The sequence below is a fragment of the Dermacentor andersoni genome, chromosome 4 (genome assembly GCF_023375885.2).
Source record: "Dermacentor andersoni chromosome 4, qqDerAnde1_hic_scaffold, whole genome shotgun sequence".
Lineage (NCBI taxonomy): Eukaryota > Metazoa > Arthropoda > Arachnida > Ixodida > Ixodidae > Dermacentor > Dermacentor andersoni.
This window is the reverse complement of record NC_092817.1, coordinates 411,959-435,659: the sequence shown is the minus strand read 5'-3', so window position 1 is coordinate 435,659 and position 23,701 is coordinate 411,959. Positions and strand designations below refer to the sequence as shown.

Below are 23,701 nucleotides of genomic sequence, written 5' to 3'. Positions count from 1 at the left end.
AGTGTGGAACAGGTGATTCAGCTTACTGTCGAGCAAGAAGCATACGCTTGTCTACTGTTTCTTGATGTTATTGTCAAGCGCGGTGACTCAGGTCTTTCTTTGAATGTCTACAGGAAGCCCACATGTACAGGCCGGTACCTGCATTTCAAGTCAGTACATCCGCTTTCACACAGAAGGTCTGTTCCTGCTACGCTGTTCCAACAAGCAAAAACCATTTGCACAAGAGAGGAGGACTGCACTCGTGATATTGGGAGCATCTGTGAAGAAATAAGAACCTGTGGTTACCCTTCGTTCTTCTTGTCTTCAGTAAGGAAAGAAGAGCCACTCCCAGAAAGACAGCATTCTACATCGTCTCCGAGGAATTAAGTGAGCTGCGATTCCATATGTCCCTGACACAAGTCAGACCATTGCTGACATTGGTGACAGGGAATAGTCTCTTCGTCCTTGGCTTGGGGTCAGCGAGCAGTGCGGACCTTTCGCGTATAGCCGACCCGCTTCAGGGGACCGTCCCGGGAAGGCTTGGGAGCAGCTAGGACAGCGGAATGGGCAAACACAATTGTTAGAACGTGCCACCGTTCATGTGACCATACACGCGAATGATTAGGTGTTGGTGTCTAGCATGTGGGCGAACCTATTCGCACGCTATCTGGTCGCGGTGAGTCGGACTTTCTCGATTTGTTGCAGGCCCATCGGCATGTTCTGAGGATTGTAATTCGGCTACCAGGGATTAGTGTATGAAAGGTGCAATAAATGCCCTTGTGATTGTTTGCACCACTGTGTCGTCGTTCCTTTATCCCAAGAGCATGTGTGAGACCTCATAAGTTGCATACAGGTCGTCAGTCGTAGCTGTGAGGAAAGCGGCTGGAAAGGCAGGTCACATTGTGCCACTTGCCTTGTTATGAAATAGGGCCGGAATACCCAGATCATGGATGTAGCCAGAGCATCTCACTGTCAAGGTGGTCTATGGCCAGCTGGGATGTGTAGGTTTGGCATTAATTCACCACTTGAAAGGGACACGTTTCATTTTATTTGTGTGGAATGGAAGACATCCTTTTGATCTGAGGCATCAAGCCATAATCTTGCAGTGAATCTTGAAATGGCAGGCTGGACATGGCACTGGTGGTCACCTAGCTTGGAGTTGGTTGTCTTGTCGGGCATCACGCAAGCGACGGTTATGCGGATACCTCACCATACTCCACATCGTTCTTGTGCAGGGCAGTTGGCACTAATATTCTCTGTTGTTTTCATTACTTCTGTGATTGCTTTTAAACCTCTCCTTCACACATTTCTTTTTAGGTACATAAATTGAGCTAAAAGAAAAACCGCTGACTCAACAAATACATCTAAGAAATGTGCCTTGTGCTCCTCTGCCCATACATTCAATTGGAGCTTTGGAAACAAGCAGCCTTTAAATTAGTAGCCTAGCACATTTATATTGCTTTAGCCTCATTAGTAAGTAAGGTAAATGGATTGATAAAGGGGACTGGTACACAACTTATCCTGAAAGTTGGTAAAGATATGCACAAAGTATTTTGTTTAAAGGGACACTAAAGCGAAACAATAAATCAGTTTAGACTAATAAAGGATTGCTTGAGAACCCTGCAGGCAGTCATTTAAAAAATTTTGATTATTAGATGAGAAAATGAAGGTCCAAGTATCAGTATTTGAATTTCGCGCCAAAACCCCAGCGCCGGTACATCAGCGTGACGTCAGGGATTCCAAAGTATGTTTTCGCATTTGGGCTGCGTTGCCTGAGTAAAGGTTCCCGAAACTTGCCATGTTTAATATTTCGTTCCTTTAGAACACAATGTAGTCAATCTGTACCGCCCTAGACCCTAGAAGATGGCCCTAGAAGTAGGCCCTAGAAGATGCCATCAAAATCCAAGACGTCACAGCCACCAGGTGCGGGAACTTCAGTAGGCGTCGTCACCTGTATTTCGTTCTTGCGCTTTTTCTGGCTTACCAAACGGCTTACCAAAAGAAAGGTAATTTACTGATGCAGAAGAAATCATTTTTCACTTTAGTGTCTCTTTAACATACACCATGACTGCTATTATGCTGGAAGTAAATCACTGTGAAAGGCTGAAATGTAAGAGATCAAAAAACAAGTAACAAAGTAATCTCTAAATGCATTTCAAATAATGCAGCCACAGGCAGTAGTCAAAAAGGGATGAAGTTCAGCTTGTTGCTTGAACATAGCTTATGATAACAATATGAGAAATACAAGGTGAACTGGTAATTGTAAATGACAGGCAGCATTACACCAATGTGTCCAATGTGTGCAATGATTGGTGTGCCTAATGCAGGCAATGCCAAGTGGATTCTGAATGTCCAGTGGCAAATGGAAGGTGTGGACATTCATGTTGATGTGGGCATCAGCAAGGCTCTGTCAGCTTTGTTCCGCACACTCACTGCCCTGACGGGAGAAGGTGACGAGGGTGAAAGCCCCGAGGAGCAAGCCCGTACAGCACAGGTAATCTCAGTGCTTTGCTACTCAAATAGCTCATCATGCACATGTTGAATGACACTGGTTAGCAGTACCTGGGGCAAGAGGCAGTTCTACATCTGGTCGCAGTCGACTAATTTTACCACAGTCAGAGTGCTTGCGCAGCAGCTCAGCCAGAGGACAGTATAGTGTTTGCCACTTATTGGCTGCATTTAGGTCACGGAGTAAGAAACATTTAGGAGTGGAAACTCCGCTGTTTGTGGCGACCAGAAAAGGTCACAAGCCAACGGAGCCATTATCATGCTGGCGGCCTGGAAAGAAATTGCCGCCATTTCGGTTGCCAGGGCAACCAGTCGAGCGTGTTGCTCCCATTCGGCCGCGCATGCCTGACTTCTATTGAGGGCACGGAGGAAGTGGCCGGAGAGCACGCCGGAGCCGCCTGCCCAGGCACTGTATTTTTATTTATTTTTTCGCTGCGGCTTCTACGGCGCGCCGCATGGCGGCGCCACTGCATACAGCCCCGTCGGCGCATACAATTGTGACCTTATCTGGTCGGCCACGCTCGCTCGCGCTGACGGGAGTTTCACCTCCTAAATGTCTTCCTCCGTGATTTAGGTTAAGGCAACATCAAGGGTAATGCCGAGGACAATGCCATTTTACAATTAACTCCACTGTCACCATACAAATGCAACGCACATCTTTACTATAGGTGCTTTTCAGCCTGCTGAGAAATACCTCTCCGGCCATAAGATCACTCTATTGTGCGTTGAAAGTATGCTTGATTATCCCTGTTACCAGTGCTATATATTATGCTACCAGAGTCCAGTGGGCATGAAAGCATGCAAAAATAATTTCTTATTGAAGATTATTACTTGTCTCGTGGCAGGTCTGAGTGTGCCTCACTGGCTCATTCCCGTTAACTTCACACCTGTAGTCCTAAGTACTTTCACGCAACTTATTTACATTGTGAGGCATGAAATGAGAACAGCAAGCATCAAGCTGTTGTAGCTGAAAACAAGTTCTTGTCTAACAGCCACTGACAGCACAAAGGCTCCTCATCTTGTGGAAAGAAGTGAAGACAAGTTGGTGACTTCAAGACAGTGGAGTTGTACAGCAGGGCTACTATTCTGGACATTGTCAAACTCTGCCATGTTGTCAAATTTGATAATGGTGGCACTTCGACGCAATAAGAGGCACTCTAGTAGCCCTCAGGGCCTCTCTGATTGGCTCAAAATGCCACCTCTAAGTCCAACAACATTGCAGAATTCGACAATGTCCAGAACAGTACCCCAACATGATGCTACTGACATAATAGCCTTAATGATTCAGCTCTTGCAAAAGCACCAGAGTGGCTTTATGGACTTACTGATAGGCCATCCTCCGATCGTTTATATTGCAGGGTTTGCTAAACAAACATAGAAGGCATGTGGCAAATGAATGTGTTGGTGGATTACTGCCAATATAACTTCAAGGACCCTTTAACTATTCCATGTAATCGGGAATTGCAAAAGTACAAACAGGTTTTTGCCTTCCTATATATGTTTCTTTTTTGAGAAATATAATTGCAAGTGAGTGCAGAAACTCTCGAAAGTTATTTTGGATGCAAGTTTTTTGATGAAGGAAATTCTTTTTTGTGTCTCAGGAACCAGTGACCCTGAGACATGCCTGCTTGCTGCTGGACCCCAGTGTGGATGCCAAGAAGCGTTCCAGGCTGATTGAGAAAGAGATGAATGAGCAGGCCAAGATCATCAGCGACCTGCGCTTCTTGGGTGCCAGCCAGAGCACCATTGAGCAAGAGGAGAGGCGGCTCAAGGAGCTCGAGACGGCCGTCTTCAACGACTTCCGCCGAGATGTGATCAAGAAGCTACGCAGGCAGAGTGTCAAGGTCAGGCTGCAGTGGTGTTTTCAAAATAGGTATCCTAGAGTGTGGAGCACAGCAGTCAGTCTCATCGGTCTTTAGTCGATACAATACGGTGCATGTTGCAAATTTATGCCAAATAGATTCACAGTAAGGTTAACCTTGACAGTTTGAAAAGCACTATCATTAAATGCCCATGGCAAATTACTTCTGCAAGTTTCATGAAAGAGTCATGAATACAGTAGTAGCACAAAGCTATCAAAAAAAGAAGAAGGAAAGGTTTAGAATTGAAACGAAAATAAAGACCACTGTAGGGTTGAAATTCTTTCAATTATGAAGCTTTCTTCCCAAGAAACAGTGATAGGTTTTCTTGGTAGCTTCATGCTAATGTCAGGTTAATGACAATTTGTGCCCTTCTGTAATTCTTCAGGACCGAGACTTACAGACCAAATCTACCTTTCAGAATAATAATGTTGACTTTCATTAATTTGACTCTGACGGGTCGAAATTGATCAAATTATCTAGCAGCTCAAATTAAACAAGATGCAGAAAAACTGTCATAGCACACCGCTAATTCATTTGTAGTATTCTCCCGATCTAGCCCAACCCCAAATCAAACGTGTGCCCACTTTCTATGTGTCAAAAATAGAGAACTAACAACAAGTGACATTAAAGCTCCTGGACAAAGTAGAAACATACACCTAGTTTTTTAGCAAGAAACATGCTAGAAGGCATGTGTTAGAAATAGGTTAATAATATAATCAGACATCAGGCAGGCTTAAATTAGCCATTTTTGACTGAAGATTACATGTGTTCAACGCATTAACTGTCTCCTACGCTCTGCCAAGACAGACGCTATCACTAAAATGGTTGCTCTAGGGGTCATCATAGGGGTCAGGCATGTGCATGTTGATTAATCAAGTTTGAATTATCCACCGAAGACCAGTTTTAGGATTGAAATAACGATAGCTTGGGCCTATAGAAATCATGGGCGCTGGCTAGGACCTTATGGCTGGGATTGAATTCGCTGAAAAGATCCAGTTAACCGGAGTTGAATTAGAGGAAGTGTACAGTATTTTCGTGAAATATTACCTGGCACTGATTGTATTGTACTATATTCATAGAAGCATCTCATCCTCTTTAATGTTGACAATTCTTTTCTCATTATAAACTTTGAGCAAATGGTAAACTTTGTGGCCTCAGGTCATGTCGTAGGGCTGTGTGCTTATTCCGATTGGTCTTTACACCTCAAGCGAAGAACGAAGAAGAAGCTCGCCAGAGGCCAGCAAGTACGCGTGGCAGGCAGGGTGATCTCTCCACCACCGCGTTATCATCAACATCCTACGCAGCTGCAGGCGCTGGGGCATCAAAGAAGCCTTCTTTTAAGAAGGGGTGACGACTCCCTCCCCTGTCACATAGCGACCTGAAAATCATCATTCAACCAAATCTCAAAAGCCCTCTCGGCCGCCTGCAGAGGGAAAGTTGACAATTCGCATTTCCTCGTGTGCCTGAGACCCGGTTCCAACATAATCATTGTTAGTACACCAGATCAGGAGGTCGCAGATGTTGCGCGCAAGATCACGCCGATTGTGTTGCGTGGCAGCCTTTACGAAGTCAACTCTTACGTTGCGGCACCGGGCGGAGTGGCCTGGGGTGTCATTCATGGAATCGACCCGGATACCCTGCCCGAGGAGCTTATGACTCACCTAAGGGTGAGGACCCAATGTGTGGAAATCATGCAGGCCCGAATACTGGGAAAGACCAAGACGGCCGTGATCACGTTCAGCTCTCACGTAGTTTCACGATACGTCTACTACTACGGAGGGGAGACTGAGCGCCACCCCTGCAAGCCAGCAAAACAAATTTGCTACGTGTGCCAGAGCAAGGGACACCGATCAGACATTTGTCCTACCTCGAACATCAAGATCTGTCTCGCTTGCGGGACGCACGACCCGACGGACGACCACAAGTGCTCGATCAAGTGCGCCGTCTGCAGCGAAGCCCATGCCATGGGGTCTCGCGAGTGCAAGCAAAAACTCAAAAACAACAGCACTACCACCAAAAAGCACCTTCTGCCCGGAAGGAGGAAGGAAGACAACGACAATGATGGAAGAAGGCCAAGGCAAAGCCGTCTGCGGTGGTTCAGCTCGGAGTCCTCGGCGAGCCGCTCAAGGTCCCGGGCCCAGTCCAGGTCCAGGTCTTGATTCCGCTCGGAGTGGCCAAAGCCAGGAGAGAAGCAAGGGCAGCGGCATCCTTCTACCTCGACATCCACATCGAAGCAGAAGAACCAATCGGGCAAGAAGAACCAAGCCAACGACAACAACGTGAGCCGGAATCACTCTAGTACCTCCTCCGCTCAAAATACCAGTGACAATAGTAAATGCTCCCCAGGATGTACGCGCATCAGGGAACAAAATAAAAAACTCAAAGCTCAAGTGAACAACCTAAATCAATGCATGCAACGCTTAGAAGCATTGCTAAGCAAAACAACAACACACAGGCAGGTTCAAGGGGTGTACGGTAGTGCGTACACCCCTTGAACCACAACTTGAACCACCCGATACACCCCTTGAAAATGCATTACCAACAAGCCCACATTGCAACCCTCATGAGCACAGGCAGGGCTGCAAAGCGGAACGATAGGCCACCAGCCCGCCATCTCCATTCCTCCCCCCTCAAGAACCACCGCGCCCTCCTCGCTCACCGGTGCGGTCTCGGCAGCGGAAGGCCAGTCAAGTGTAGTCACCCTCGAAAGCATTTATGCTACGCTACAACAGATTCTTTACCAGATGGGTGAATTAAACAATAAAGTCAAGAAGAACACCACACTAAGCTATGAAGACCTTGAATGAAGATTACGCAAGGTTGAGTTTGGCTCGCGCAAGTGGGTCGACGATGAGAGCAGCAACCCACGCATCAAGGCGTACAGGTGCATAAACAACACAGGTGACATCAGGGACACCGACAACTGAAACGGCGGTGTCATGAACGTCAGCAATGGCTAACACCACACGCAGTGTGCTCGAACACCTAGAGATCTGGCAGTGGAATTGTCGCTCTTTCAACAAGAAGGCAAGTTCACTCCAGCTCTTCAGCCAAAATCACCCATACCCCCCCCCCTGACGTCATCTGCCTTCAAGAGGCCGAGAACCAGCCGATCAAGCTACAGGGTTACCACGTCATTAAACATGCGGGATCACCGAAGGTCGTGGTTTTAGTTCACAAAACGGTGACTTCCGTGGGACAACATTATCAACATCACGACATTAATCACGTGCTAGTGGAAGTCCTCCCGCAGAAGAAGGGTAGACGTAGCACTTTCATCCTGAATTTGTACAGTCCGCCGAGGGCTCAGAAGTATGACTTCCGCAACACCATTTACGACAGCGCAAGAGCTGCTGGCTGCAACCAGCTGGCAGTGGTGGGAGACATGAACGCTAGACACACTTCAAGGGGTGTACGGTAGCGCGATTAAAGGACGGGACAAAAGAAGACACACAGGGACACACACAGTGCTGTGTGTGTCCTTGTGTGTTCTTTTGTCCCGTCCTTTAATCGTGCTACCGTACACCCCTTGAAGTTGCATTACCAACAAGCCCACATTGCAACCCTCGTGAGCTAGACACACGACTTGGGGCTACCAACAAGACACGCAAAAGGGGAGGTCGCTCCTCGATGCAGTTGACCAAACAGGCCTCGAATTAATAACTAACCTCCTCCAATCAACCCAAGTAGGCAACAGTCTAAGTCGAGACACGTTTCCGGACCTGTCATTTTTAAGAAACATAAGGGTATACTCATGGACGCACCTAGGCAGCGATCACTACATCCTCAGCATCTCGGTATCCTCCCCGAAACTCAAGAGAACAATTGGCGAAATTAGGCTCATGGACTGGGAGGCGTACAGGCAGTACCCCTGTCCGAAAACAGTATAATGGACATAGCGGAATGGATGCAGCACCTTTGGGACGCCCACATCCAAACCACCAAAACCATCCAGAGCACGATCGAGACGCCTGAAGTCGACCGCCGGCTCTTACACCTGTGGGAATCCTGTGAGGGCCTCCTCAAACGGTGGAAGTGACAGGGGTTAATTGGAAACTACGTTTATGAATTGAGCATATAGCAGAAGCCAAAAATTACGCGAACGAGCTGACACAGCAAAATTAGGTACAGGTTTACACCTCGCTCAAGAGTACCCTCAGTACGGCGCAGACGCGGGCCATCCTACGTTGCCTGATCGAGCCCGACAAGGCGAGATCGACAACCGGTCAGACGCTTCTAGAAATCGCTCTCAAGTTCCCCGGAAACGACCAGGATCTGATTGACAGCCTGAAAATCAGATACCTGGGTAGCGACCCAATACCACCCTGCCTCCTAAAGTACGAAGGAGAACCAAGGCCAGAACTGGACGCTCCCATCACGGAGTAAGAGGCGTATGCCGCGGCACGAGCCTCACAGCGCAACACTGCTCCTGGGGTTGACAAAATCACAAATGCCATGGTTAGAAACCTGAGCCCGATGCACATCCAGGACTTGACCGAATACCTAAACGAGGAATTCTGGAGCAAGGGCCAGATACCGAACGAGTGGAAACACGTGGAAATCATGACCATTCCAAAACCCACCAAGAAGCCCGCGATCGATGCCCTGCGTCCCATCTCTCTGACTTCGTGCCTCGGCAAGCTGTAAGAGAGGGTCATTGAAACCCGCCTCCAACACTACATAGAGGACGGTGACCTCTTCCCGTATACCATGCTTGGCTTCAGGCCGCGACTTTCTGCGCAAGATGCTTTCCTAATCCTAAGGGAAGAAGTTCTCAAGGGCATCCCGAAGGGAGGAGAACACCTCCTGCTCGCACTCGACCTGAAGGGGGTCTTCGATAACATGCCTCACGAGGCCATTCTCAAGGGACTGAACGATATCAGCTGCGGGGAGCACATCTTTAATTACATGAAATCCTTATATTTCCTGACGGGCCGGACGGCAACCATCGGAATGGGCCAGACTCGATTGGATACGATCGACGTGCCAAACAAAGGACTGCCGCAAGGGTTGATAGTTTCCTCGATTCTCTTCAACGTCGTAATGCTACTGCTTACCAAAGAGCTGTGGAAGATCCCGGACCTAGGTTACGTTCTGTACACCGACGACATGCTCTGGGCCACCAAGGGCTCCCTCGCGCGAGAGGAGGTGACCCTTCAGGAGGCCGCGACAGTCGTCGAGAGATTTGCGGCAGCGAGCGGGATGCATTGCGCGCCGGAGAAGTCCGAGGTGATCTGGGTGCATGGAGGAGGAATCTACAAGTCCTCCGGCCCTATCGACCTCAATCTAGAGTGCCAGAAGATCACGGAAAGCAATGAGACTAGGATTCTGGGTTTTTGGATCCAGAGCAACCTGAAAACCTCCCACACCATCCAAACCTTAAGGTCAGATCTTGCAGATTATCAAACGAATAACAAGAAGCTGCAAGGGCATGCGAGAAGAGGACACAGTTCGCCTCGTCCAGGCTCTGGTGATCAGCAGAGTAACATATAGCATGCCATATCACTACCACTTTCTAAACAAACGACCAAGAACTAGTCGATGCCATCATCAGAGGCGCATGCAAAACGGCCCTGGGTCTCCCTGTCACCACCTTAAATGAGAAGTTAGCGGCCCTCGGGATCCACAACACCTTTGCTGAGCTGTCGGATGCGGTTATGGCTTCGCAAAAAGCCAGACTACAGAACACGGTGGCGGGCAGAACCATCCTCTACTGGACCGGAATGGCAACAGAGCTCCGTGCTCTCGATGGGCAACGATCACTCTCGCATGAGGTGAGAGGCAAGATCAAGGCGAACCCCATACCGAAGCACATGAGTCATGAGCTTCATGAAGGACGACGCAAGGCTCATGTCAACAGACAGCGCCAACAATGCAAAGGTGACCCATACGTAACATACGTGGACGTGGCAGCATACCCTGTAGGGGGCCTCTTCGCAGTAGCCTCCGCGAGCGGGAGAGACAACTCCTTGACCCTCGCGGCCTCCATCAGGGCAGAAACCCTAGCTGTGGCTTAGACCATAGCCGCGGCGCTAGTAATAAAGCAACAAGACAGGGTAGGCAGGGAAGTTCATGTCGTTACCGATTCGCAACAGGCCTGCCGTAACTTTACCAATGGATGAACACCACTGCTGGCAACTCAGGTTCTAGTCCCGAGGCTGCAAGAATCCCATTAAATCCTCCCCCTCACAGAAAGCTCAGCACTGAAGAGGCAGTAGCTCTCAGACTTATTCAGACCAACACATTCCCAAACCCACACAGATACATCAAAATGTACCCACATACGTATCGCGGCATCTGCCCCTGGTGCGGCGACACACGCCCTACACTCTTTCACATCTCATGGGGGTGTGGGGGCAAACCTCAACACTTAAAGACGCCTAGCATGTCATTTGAGCGGTGGGAGGTACAGCTGACCGGTGATACCCTGGCGGACAAGAAGCTCTCGTCCAGCAAGTACGTCCAGCAGCCATGGCCAGTGGAGTCCTAGAATGAGAATACCACCCACTCGACCGACCTCAAGAGCAACGACCTCTACGGTCCAAATAAATGTTCTCTCTCTCTCTCTCTCTTTCTAATGATGTTCATTGCCGCATGACTTGCATTAGAATGCTTTCAACTGTATGGCACTGGAGCCTTCATGGCGCGTGTTTCCGCTGCTGATCTTTTGTAATATGTCAAATTTTATCTGACATGCCATCTTCAAAGGCAAGGCGCGTGCATCAAGCCTTGCATTGGACCTGTTGTTGATACTTGTTAGCAGAACACATGGAAATGAAACACCATGGTTTCGATCCCAGCTGTTCTTGTTGTATGCTGGCACAGTGCCTATCGTAATGCGTCTCTAATTGCCAGCTGATGCGGTGGCGGGCAGCAGGCCATCACAGCAAGGTGGCCTCCAATATGCTCGTACCAGTAAACCACATCAGTGATTGGGCGTGAGATCACAGGCTAGACTGGTGGCTGAAAAACTAGATTGGGGGGCCTATAACGTAAAACTGTTGCAATCTATTTTTATTCCAATCTCATGACATCAGATTTACGTGACCACCGACGCAATCATCGGGCGGTTACCCAAAGTGTTGTTTGAAAAGCCCAATCAAACATGCTCCTCAATTACAGGAAGTCGCTTTTCTTGCTTTTAAAGCAAATAGCATTGCCTACATTGAGCAGTTTTTCTTATCTAATTGGGTGACAAGAGGCGAGGCGCATGCTGAAGTGGAGAGAGCTTTGGTGGGGCAGAGCCAGCATAGTGAAAGTAAATAACAGGACGAGGAGGCTGGTGCCGGCATCTGCGATTGGTCCGCTTCCCCTTACCCGTATTTACATGATTGTAAGTCGATGACTTTTTTTTCAAATTTGAAAATCTGAAGTGGGGGGTCAACTTACAATCGAAACCAAAACATGGCACCGCCAAAAAAGCGAGACCAACGGGCATAGAGTTTCTCACTACCTTTCCTAGAGGGAAATCTGGCGCTGCTGCGCTGTGGTATGCATGGGAATGCTGGTATATTGTGACTTCGGGTTGGCATCGTTCTCGGAGAGACAGGACACCTTGAAGATGTGCTTGGCAAGCACTGTTCTGTCGGTCACAATGATTCATTTTCTACTAAAACAGCATGTGAAAAGCTGTTTTGGTTTTATTATTACGCAAAAACATGTTTTGTTTAACTATGAGAACTTGTTATTACATGTTAATTATATGTTATGTAAAAACTATCAGCGGGCTGCTAAAGTTGGAGGACAGACGACAAGGTTCGGGCTCGCTTTGAAACAGTTTGTCGTCTTTTCTTGCTTTTCTTCGCTTGGTCATGCATTGTAGGTGAGTAAAGATGTAATATGCGTGAATGGAAAGATTTAATGAAACTTTTACTTTGAGAACGCGTTATTTGTGTCGCCATATCCACGTTTTAGACAAAGCCTCGTACAACACCAGCCAACACGAGCCTCGCAGGCTCGTGTTGGCTGGTCATTCGTCATTCCCATGACGGCACGGTGCCCCCTTAAGAAACTCCCATAGACGGCGGTGCCAGATTTCCCTATAGTTGTTATAGTGAGAAACTCTATGCCAACGGGAACTACAACGTAGTTACCATTTTATGTTTGCTCTATGGTCATACCCATAGCTTTTTGCTATCCTGCGTGTTTTTATACGCTTTTCGGAAGGGTTTTTCAACATTTTTGAAAGTTTTACAGTGCACACAACACTCATGAGGGGGTATCGATAGTTGATGGAAGCACCGCTGTTCCATTCGCGGCAGCACCCTCAGAATGGCGGCGCCTGCGGGGAATATCGGTAGCTCATAGAAGAGCAGATACCGCTCGCGGGTTTCTCTTTGCCTGTTGCGTTTAGCTTGACGAAAGGCATTGGTTTAACGCGTTCCACTTGACTGCCGGCTACGTGCTACTTCTATGCTTCCTCAGTTCTCATGAGTGCTCCAGGCCCACTAATAATTCGTCACTCGTTCACAGCAGCATTCAAGGGGGCTGCCATCCTTTACGCCGAAGAAACAAATCACTGCACAGCAGGCCGCTAGTTCGATGTTTCTGAACGGGTGGTGCGAGAGTGGCGACTGCAACGAAGTGAAATTTTCACCTGTGACGGCAAGTGAGGGATTTCCCACTTGCCGAAGTCTGGACGCTTTCCGGAGCTGTAGGCTAAGCTTGCAGCGTACGTCGCTGAAATGCACGATCGGTCCCTGCCACTGAAGTGCGACATGGTCATGAAACAGGCCTGGATCTTCGCCTTTTAAGGACCTGCTCCACCGTGAGTACGAGTGGCTGGCGGCAGAAGACCGCGAAATTATGCCGACTGGACCTGTCAAAAGAGCCTCCCTGACGGCTGCGTGTGGTTGGGTGCATTCGGCGTGGGCTGCTGTTCGACAAGATGTCGTGGCGCAGTCGTTTGCCAAATGTGAAATTTCGCTAGATGACGACGCACTGTGGGACCGTAGCTACAATGACGATGGCAGCACTAGTGATGGACGAGTAGTCCAGTGACCATGTCAGCTACTAATAAATTTTCGTTATCGAATGCGCCCTCGGGTATGCTCTCTCTCTCTCTTCTTTTTCTTTTTTTCCTGTCACACGATATGGGGGGTCGACTTACAGTCGTGTAAATACGGTAGCTTGCGGTGGCTTGTCGAAAATCACGGCGGCATGCAACGGAATGTTAAAAATGCCACAAGAATGGCTCCTTAGCAAGGAAGAGTTGGCAGAGCGATGTAGTATAAATGCCGAAATGGCTTGATAACATTGCACTGCCACCAAAATGCTTATTATCCGCAAATAAATCCACACTTCCCAGCAGCTCCGAGTAGCCAGTGCCAGAGTGATCAATGTGGATCCATCTTAGACTCTTTTCGCAACGGAGCAGTCTCCAGCCATTCAGAAAAACAATTCAGTTTTGTTTGGCATAGTAATGTGTCTTTCACACATACATGTCACTTTGATACGGTGAGTTCTCGCGGTTTTGTGATCCCATGTGACAGACAGGCAAAGTGGGCATATCCCGAAAACATTTGGCAAATAGCAGCGGGCTAATAGCCAAAAAGGTGTCGAATCAGAAGTAATTGTTAAGGCGAAAGCCTTAAGTGCTTCATGGGTTGAAAAATTGACCGTCCGGCATTATGGCAAGAAAATTCAATGGCACCAGAATTGATGGTGCCACACACGATTATTGATGGGACGTGAAGCCACGACCTTTGGTGGGAGTCAAACTCACAACCACTGCTGGGAGTGAAACCCGTAACCTTTGGTGTTAATTAAAGCAAAGTTAATTAAGGCACTTGACTCATGACCTTTTGTGAGAATCGAACCCTCAACCTTCGATGGGAACAAAATTCAAATGCACCAAAATTAATGGTGCCACCACTTTCTTTCTTTTGTTTGGCCTAATGACGCATAATCAGTATGCACATGTGATATCAGATGGAATGTTTTTGCGGTTTCGTAACGTTGCGTGACAGACAGGCAAAATGGGAGTGGCCTGATAATCTTTTGACCAATCGTGGTGGGATGATTTAAGAATTGGAATAGGAAAGTTTGGAATAGCTTTACTTTATAGATCCCTGGGTCCACAAGCAACGTGCCAGCAACTACCGCAAACACTTTCGCGAAGTTTGTTTTTGCTCATACAGGTTGAAATGGCGTATGCTCCAAACTCAATTCTCGCATCATAGCCTAATCTGACAGCGTTGCACAGTCATAAGTCACGCATGTATATCCAAATTTTATCAAGGTGCACAACACATGTCGAGCTGCGCTACGAATGAAAGCGAACCACCCTCGTAGTGCCAATCATTGTGGTAGTTCAAGCAGATGGCATATCAGTGAAACACAGCACTGAGCAAAATTGAGTTGATATTTAATATCAGTGGCCTTGTGAAAAGCAATGAAATAATGTTAGTGCTAAAGTTCACAGAAATTAAGACTATTTTTTATACCACTGGTGTTGTAAAAAGCAATAAAAATCATTTTACTGGTAAAGTTCACCATTTTGGACTGCCTGTACAACTAAATTCTGATGTTTTTGCGAGAACTTAAAAAATCGGTCTGCAACTGTTTTCATACACTCTCACTATAGTAACTTCTAACAGTGTGTGAATGATAATTTTTGAGACCGAATCAAATATTAATGGAATACTGTAATCAGATACTTTACGAATAATAAACAGCCATTATCACCATCTATATATAATGATGTTCACATCATAGCATTCTTGAAGTTAGCAAGTTTCTTTCATTACATGGCATGTTATGAAGCTTTGTTTATTAAAGCATAAATGGAGCATTAGGAACAAACAAGTAGTTTCTTCGCATGCACAGGACTCTTCCAAATGATCATTATACCTATAGTCTGTTAAGTATGGCTACCTAAGCAACGTAGCCTGCTCCACTGTGCAAGTTCTCATGTTTTATGTCTATACTATACAGGCATTTGCATCTATACTATGCCAGTGGATGTGAAAATTTACCGTACTTTTGCTCCAGTTTTATGTTTAATTGGGCACAGTTGATTAGAAATATTTGAAAAAGTATTTGAAAAATATTCACATTTATGAATAGGGACTATTAAATTAATTATTCGAAAGTTTTGAATATTCGCACACCCCTACTAGTTTCACATTCAGAGGCGAAAGTCCCGACACAAAAGTGAACCTACTTTGTGGTGTAGGGGATTATGTAGCATGCCAGCTTATAAGCCTGGCAGAGCTTATAGCAGCTGTGCTACTGCCCTCTCCCAGCTGACATTTCCCAGCAGTAAGCTCACTCATGACCTCTGGGATTTGCGCACGCTGGCTGGTTATTTGTGCTCCTGCCGTCCCATTTGCTTTGCTCCCCCGCGAAAAAGTGTAATGCGGCATGCATGCCCAGCTACCCCAAGAGGGCGCTGTTAGCCAAGATAAGTAGCAAATACAAGAGATTGCAAAAAAACATAGAGAAGAAAATAAAGGCGTTTCCTACAACAGTCTGGGAATATAAGGACCTGGTAGAAGACAGACAAGGAAACAAGAACTGTTGGATTGGAAAGCGGAAACCACGTAAGTACCGTATTTACACGATTATAAGTCAATTCAAATGCAAGTTGACCCCCCCATATCGCATGTGACAGAGAAAAAAAAAAGCATACCCGAGCGCACATTCCATAACAAAAATTTATTAGTAGCTGGCATGGTCACTGGACTACTCGTCTTCATTTGTGCCATCGTCCTCACTAGTGCTGCCGTCGTCATCACTGCTACGGTCCCACAGCACCTCGTCGTCCAGTGAAATTCCACATTTGGCAAATGACCGCACCACATCTTGTGGAACCGCAGCCCACGCCGAATGCACCCAACCACACACAGCTGTCAGGGAGGCTCTTTTGACAGGTTTGGTTGGCGTAAGTTCATGGTCTTCTGCCGCCAGCCACTCGTTGTACTCATGGCAGAGCAGGTCCTTAAAAGGTGAAGATCTGGGCTTGTTTCGTGACCATGTCGCACTTCACTGGCAGGGACCGATCACGAATTTCAGCGACGTATGCCGCAAGCTTAGCCTACAGCTCTGGAAAGCGTCCCGACTTTGGCCCATGGGAAATTCATTGCTTGCCGTCACAGGTGAAAATTTTGCTTCACTGCAATCCCCACTCTCACACCACCCATTCAGAAACATCGAACTTGCATCCTGCTGCGCAGTGATTTGTTTCTTCAGCATAAAGTATGGCAGTCCTCTTGAACACCGCTGTGAACGAGCGCCGAATGTCTAGTGGGCCTGGAGCACTCATGATGACTGAGGAAGCATGGGAGTAGCACCTAGTCGGCAGTCGAGTCGAACTCGTCAAACTAGGAACTACAGGGAAAGAGAAACACGTGAGTGGTGTCTGCTCTTCCATGAACTATTGATACTCCCTGCAAGCGCTGCTTTTCTGGGGGTGCAGCCGCATATGGAACAGCAGCACTTCCATCAACTATCGACACCCCCCCATGAGTGTTGTTGTGTGTGCTGTAAAACTCTAAAAAATGTTGAAAAACCCTTCCGAAAAGCAAACAAACGTGCGGGATAGCGAAAACGATGGGTAGGGCCATAGAGCAAACATAAAATTATAACTACGTTGTAGCTCCACTGATATCTCACTAGTTTCACTTTTTGGTGGGGCCATGTTTTGGTTTTGATTGTGAGTCAATCCCCCCACTTCAGATCTTTAAATTTAAAAGAATAGGTCGACTTACAATCATGTAAATACGGTGGTGGAACAAGAAAATAAAGCAAGCTATAGAAGAGCATAAGCAGGCATCTAGGGGTCATCGAGAAGCCAAAAAGTTAGGATTAAACAAAGAAGAGGTGCTCCTTAGATGAGACAAATACCTAGAAAAGGGGGGGAAGGGGTGAGTGAGCTTGTGCAAGAGAAAATTAAATATGCAAGTGAATGTTGGGTGCATAACATTTACGAAAGAGACAGTGATGTACCAAAAAGGTTCAGGAAGCATGTAAGAGATTTCGGAGCTCCAACTTAAAATTTGCAGATAGCTGTAAGGGATGAAGACTGTGGCATCGTCAAAGGAGACCATCCACTGCGATATATCACAGACATTGTCAGGGCCAACTTCAACACAACAGAAAGCCTAGCTCAGACCCAGACAGATCCAGCATCAACAGAAAAACCTGAGAAATCAAAATTTACCATTGAAAGTTTTTACTGGAAGAAAGGTGAAGGAAATGTCCCTAATAACACTGCCGCAGGACCCAATGAAATCCCAATATAGCTAATCAAGAACCTCGCTTCAAAGAGCAAGGCAATGCTGACTAATGATATTGAAAAAGTGATTAAAATGAAGAAAATTCCAGTTGGATGACATGAAAGCAAGATGAACCTCATCTATAGAGGCAAAGGTGATAAGGATAGGACGAGCTTGTGCAGCTCAGTTACAGTAATGTCGGTGCTACGCAAGCCATAAAATTACAACTGTTGAAGTGGGTGAAAACAAATGATGTACTGGAGGAACTACAGAATGGGTTCAGACCAGGCAGATGCTTAGAAGATAAAATTTTGTTCTGACTTGATGCATAGAGACTTCAGTAGCTCAGAATAGACCTTTATGGATAGCATTTCTAGATATTTGTAAGGGAGCCTACGACAATGTAGACAGGCAGTTGTTATAGGATATACTCAAGTACGAAAGCATAGATAACGATTTTGTGGAGCTGCTGAGGGAGATATATGGAAACAAACAAGTGAAATTTGTATGGGAAGGCCGAAATTGTAATGAAGTGGTGGAAGTTACCAAGGACTGAAGCAAGGATGCCCTCTGTCTTCACTGTCGTTCACGCTTTATGTTAAGGACATTTATGTTAAGAAAGACTCGGAAACATGGATCAAAAGAAATGGGCGGCTAAAGTACCCAAGTATCTGTACCTACTGTACCTGAAAAGCGTGGGCACAGAATGGAGAAACAAGTCGAGAAAGTTAGCAACCAAGTACAGGGTAATTGATAGTGTAAATGGACAAACAGGAGGAATGCAAGTCTTTTAAGACAATATCCATCAACTTAAGCTAAACGGTGCTTTCTTCAGCCTGAAGCTAAGAATGAGATTGCGAAAAGTGCCCATAGAATCAGAAACGGTTTTTATTGAGATGATTAGAAAGATTACAAGATTGTAATCGATTTGACGGAAGAGAAAGGTATCTAGGTTAATGAGCGTTTAATGAGTTGTGTGACTGAAAGAATGTGATTAGTTCGTAAAATATATTAACCGTTGTGGTTATATGAGCTAAATGGTAATTATCCTAATAGCCTGATTCTGTAGGATTTGCAGTGAGTTTAAATGGGTTATGTAAGTGTTTCCCCAGGAAGGAATGCAGTAGTTAATGTGGGAATGAATAAATGAAAAATATAATGATAGTAATATTTGATGGTTAAATATATTTCATGCTTTTAGACCCTTTTGTGCTTTAGTACCCTAATCCCGTAGGTAATCTGTTTTACTCTGATTAAGTGCTCAATAAATTAAAGATTTCTTTCTACTTCTATACCAAGATAATTACGTGAAAAACTTGCAGAATAGGACTTGCACCAAGAAAAATAGGAGGAATGGAGGAAAGTGTTCGTTGGTGGGAAGTGAATACAACAAATTTAGTTTTCGAGGGCTTTATCTATAGCTGGTTAGTATGGCACCACTCCAACAGGCTGTGTAAATCACCATTAAGGTTAAATACTAAGGTTGTAAGACATTTATTAGAGTTAATGATAGTGGTATTATCTGCATAAAGTATACATTTCGAAGAAGAGAGGCAGTTAGGAAGATCATTGACGTATAATAAAAATAAAAGCAGACCCAGTATAGAACCCTGGGGCACGCCAGTATTAGTGAACATGGTTTTAGAATGAACACCTGAAATAATTACTACCTGCATTCTTTCTGTTAAGTAATTTTGTAGTAACAAAAGTGCTGTGCTAGTAATTCCTAACAATTTAAGCTTACGAAATAAGATGTAATGAATTATTTTCTCAAATGCTTTGCTTAAATCTACAAATACTGAAGCTGCATAATTGCCTTCATCGATAGCGAGCTTTAGTTGATCAGTTAGAGCAACGAGAGCCAGTTCGGTCGAGTAACCCGAGCGAAAGCCGTATTGGAATGGTGAGAGAATGTTAAATTTCGTAAGGAAATTAGTTAAACGTTTTTTCTATAAGCTTTTCAATTATCTTGCTAAAAAAAAGGTAATACACAGCTGGGGCAATAATTAAAAATTAAAAGAGCGGTCACCTTTCTTAAAAATTCGGGTGATCTTGCCTTGTTGTTTAAGTTCCTGTGGGAATTTGCCTGATTTAAACATGATGTTGATTATGTCTGCAAGGACATCAGTTATTAAGGGTGCAATTAATTTTATATGGGGTTTAATTTATCGATGCCGGTGGCTGTTATTTTCATGTTGTTTATAATGTTTAGAACTTTCTGGGATGTAGTTGGAAATAAAAAAAAAGACTGTGGCAGGCGCTGGGGCATAGGATTGTCATGCGCAGGTCTCTGTAGTTCGCTGCTAAAGAAGAAATCAGCAAGCGCATCAGCTATTTCCTTGGTGGTCTTGTACACCTTACCCTGATAAGCAATTTCTGTTATAGTTTTGCCCTATTTAAGAAGGTGTTCACAATTTCCCATTTCTTTTTTACGTTTTTACAGCATTCCAATATTTTTCTTTCGTACCATGTTTTTTTAGCTTTTTTCAATGTGGCAGAAAGGTCGTTAGAAAACTTCTTGTACCGAATGGCTAAATTCTTGTTAAATGGTTGTCGTTTGGTTTTCTTATAAAGATTATCCTTCTTGCACATTAAAGCTAAGAGTTTATCTGTTATCCATGGACTTTGAGGTGACTCAAATTTCTTTTTGCATTTAACTTGAACGTACTGACGATCAAAACATGACTCAAGCATAGAGATAAACAGTGCAAATGCTTTTTGTAGATCATTTGTAGAAAGGATGGGGGACCAGTCAAGGTTCAACACGGCTTCAAGGAATGATTGTTTGTCTAGTATAAAATTCGTGTACATGATTTTTCGGAGCCATGAGTATAGTGCAAGTTTAAAAATATAGGATAGTGATCAGTTATGTCGGTCATTATAACACCTGCATTGATGGATATGCCAAATTTGATAATGCATAATCAATTAATGTACCTATGGGGTGGTTAGCACATTGTGTTGGTATCTTAATTAAACATTCATAACCAAAGCTGTTAAAGCAATCAGAATAATGTAAAGCATTAGTAGACGTACTATCAGCGAGGTTAATGTTGGTGTCGCCTCTAATTATTACATTTTTGTTTTCATCTGCTAGCAGTCCCATGACATTATAGAGAGCAGCACAGAAATCTATTGCTGATGATGAGGGTGAATGATATATGCAACCAATTATTAGGTCTTTGTTGTCTAAGTTGAGGAAGTCATTTTTAAGTTCAATCCAAACGTCTTCACAATTAGTTACATTACGCACAAGATCGTTCCTTTGGTTGTATGTAATATCAGAATAGATATACAGTGCTGCGCTACCATGGTTGCCGAACGGACAATTGAAGTATTCAGGAACAAAACTAGAAAAACAGAAAAGGTGTTTATTGAGGTCGCTCAACCAAGTTTCGGATACTCCGATGACTGAAAATGGGAAGGTGAATGAAGAAAGGAGATCAGAGAATTCGTCGAAGTGCTTGCGCAGACTGCGTGCATTCAAATGCAAGACAGATCGCTAATGATTTGAAGGAAGATTGTTTAACTGGTTGGCCGTGAGATAGGACGACATTATGAGATTTACCTTGTAGGGTTCTCACCCATGCTCTTGGGACAAATGAACGACAACACAGTAGTGCAAACAATCACCAGGGCATTTATTGCACCTTTCATAGACTAATGCCAGCTCGCTAAGTTGCTATCCACAAAACATGCCGATGGGCGCGCGACAAATCGCGGAAGTCCGACTCACCGCGACTGGATAGCGAGCGAATATGTTTGCGCCTTGCTAGATCCCAACGCCTGGTCGTTCGCGCGTACGGTCACGCAAACGGTGGCGCGTTCGAACTAGCCCTCGTGAGACGGTCTCGCAGAAACATGGATCGGCGCACGCACGGAACGTCCGCACCGCTTGCCGAACCCGAACCAAAGAGGAAGCGCATTCTCCTATCCGCGCCTAAGTAACCCCGCTGTTTGGTAGCATTAGCAGAGCCACACTCGCGCCATCTCTCGCAATGCGCTTCAACCACACCGACTGCCACGGGCATCAAGACACGCGGCGAAGCCGGATTACAGGAGATGTGAGCTATGCGGGCAAACAACATATCAGAGGACGCGTGAGAGTCACGCATGCCCACAACCTAGGTGACAGGCGCGGCGCACAGGTTTATTAAAGTTAAGTTACCACTGAAAGGTCGGATTCAGTTGCGATGCGAAAGATGCGGCTTTCGGTTGTTTTCCGAGCCTTGATTTGACAGTTTTCTTTCCACAGAAATTTCCAGTTTTTCATTTTCTTCAGACCCAAAGCTTTCGAAAAAAGAGCTTTCTTTTCAAGTGTTAAGCGTTCATTAACGAAGACAGGGTTCTCTTTTGCTGTTGCGAGGCCACTATCGCTCAGGCAGAGTCTAGCTTTCCGTGCTTTCACAACAAACTCAGCTTTCTTCGTGCTCGAGCAGAAGCGAGCGATTATATTTTTATGTTGTGTTTTATAGGAACACAAAGAACAATGTTGAGGTCGGCGGCCATTACTTGACAGCCAATTTTGTTGCCAATAGTTTGTATGACCGTAGCACAGTCGTCTCCTTGTGTGCAAGGAATGCCCTTAATCTTGACGTTGTTTAGTCGAGAGTATTGCTCGAGTTCGTAAACTTTCTTTGTGAGAGTGCTTTTTGCTTGTAAAGCTTTGTTTTCGGCTTTTAGCTCATTGTTTTCGGCACTCAGGTTTTCGACGAGTTTGCTTAAAAATTTCACGCTAGTTTCTAAACTATCAGTTCTTTCCTTAAGTTCTATGATGTCTATACCTGAATTGCTTGCCCTCAGCAGGAATTTCCCAAAAATTTCATCAAGTAGTCTTTCGCTTACGTTTCCAAGCTTGGATTCAATGTCACCAATCCTTTTGGCGAGCTCTGCATTTGTAGGCATTGCTCACCGATCAAACCCGGAAGGCCACGCGCAACGACACAAGCTTGGCAGTACAAGTTAACACAAGTTCTGCAGCAATATTGGAATTACAAATGACGATACCTAAGCATATTGTAACGAGCAGTTAAGGGAGTCCAGACACAACTATTTATTGTAGGTTAACTTGTGCCCTGGGGGTAAATAAAAAGGGCTGCCGTGTTCTAAACAGGAGATCAGGAATGCCTTCTTCTTCTCTCTCGAGCGTCGCTTCACCTCTTTTTTTTGTACACGCCGACAACGGCCACCTACAATGCGACTGCGTGCGGCGAAAACACGTGGCATTTTTTCGTCGTTTTTTCCTCCAATACGCCATTGTCCTCTGGGGGGGGGGGGGGGGGGTGCACACAAACCTGCGCACGTTGTTTAAATATGTTTCTGCCTTGTAACAATATGACTAACCTGCAGAGGCAAAAAACGTTGGTCAGTGCATGTTGCTATTGCTACAGCCACTGCCAGAATAAGGTGCAGGTACCGCTGCGCCTCCTTTTATCCTCTTCCCACTGCGGGCTGGTGGCGTAAGCACGACGCTGGTTCCGACAGCACCGAAGATTCTTGATCCACACACCTGCTGAAGGCCGGGACACACGTGGAAGCCAATAGCGGGACGTTGATCATGGGGAGCGAAAGACAACGACACTAGCCTGCAGATGCAAAAAACGTTGGTCAGTGCATGTTGCTGTTGCCACAACCACTGCCAGATAAATGTGGCATAGCAGCTGGCACTTTTGGAAAGGGAAACTTGCCCGTATCCCCACACGAGATCTTAAGTCGAAATGTATTTAGCAGCACTGACTCTTTTGATTTGTTCCTCAATGTTTGGTACCAGGTACAACTGCTCAGGTTTAAGAGTGTCCGTGCTTACCGAGTGTTCTACAACTTCTTCCAGGCTGATTTCAGAGTTGGAGGTCGCCTTACACTCATTAAACTCGGTATTAATGTCATCTGGCTCTTTGATGGTAAAGTTAACGACTCTGCTCCGCACACGACTTCATCAAATTGCAGTGGTATATACTCACTACCTTCCTGCAACTGGGCACTTTCAGAGCATAATTAGTATCTGAAAGTTTGTGCGACACTCTAATGGGTCCGTCCCAGTGAACTTCAAGCTTGTTCTTTCCTGAAGGTCTGGGGATCATTACCTTGTCCCCAGTGTTAAACGTTCAAAGCCTCGCACTCCTGTTGTAATAGAAC

General features: G+C 45.7%; 1 protein-coding gene across 6 annotated transcripts in view; it reads left to right on the top strand.

The window, feature by feature from the left end:
- Positions 1-23,701, top strand: part of tweek (transmembrane protein KIAA1109 homolog tweek) — a 647,796-nt gene that overhangs the window by 461,895 nt on the left and 162,200 nt on the right. For all 6 annotated transcript variants that reach the window (XR_008613545.1, XR_008613544.1, XM_050182732.3 and 3 more), the window contains exons 44-45: positions 2,307-2,473; positions 4,089-4,331. Coding sequence is in view for 4 of the 6 variants with exons in the window: in XM_050182732.3 (XP_050038689.2) it covers positions 2,307-2,473; positions 4,089-4,331 (410 nt within the window). In the remaining 2 variants the exon portion in view is untranslated. The remainder of the gene's footprint in view (positions 1-2,306; positions 2,474-4,088; positions 4,332-23,701) is intronic.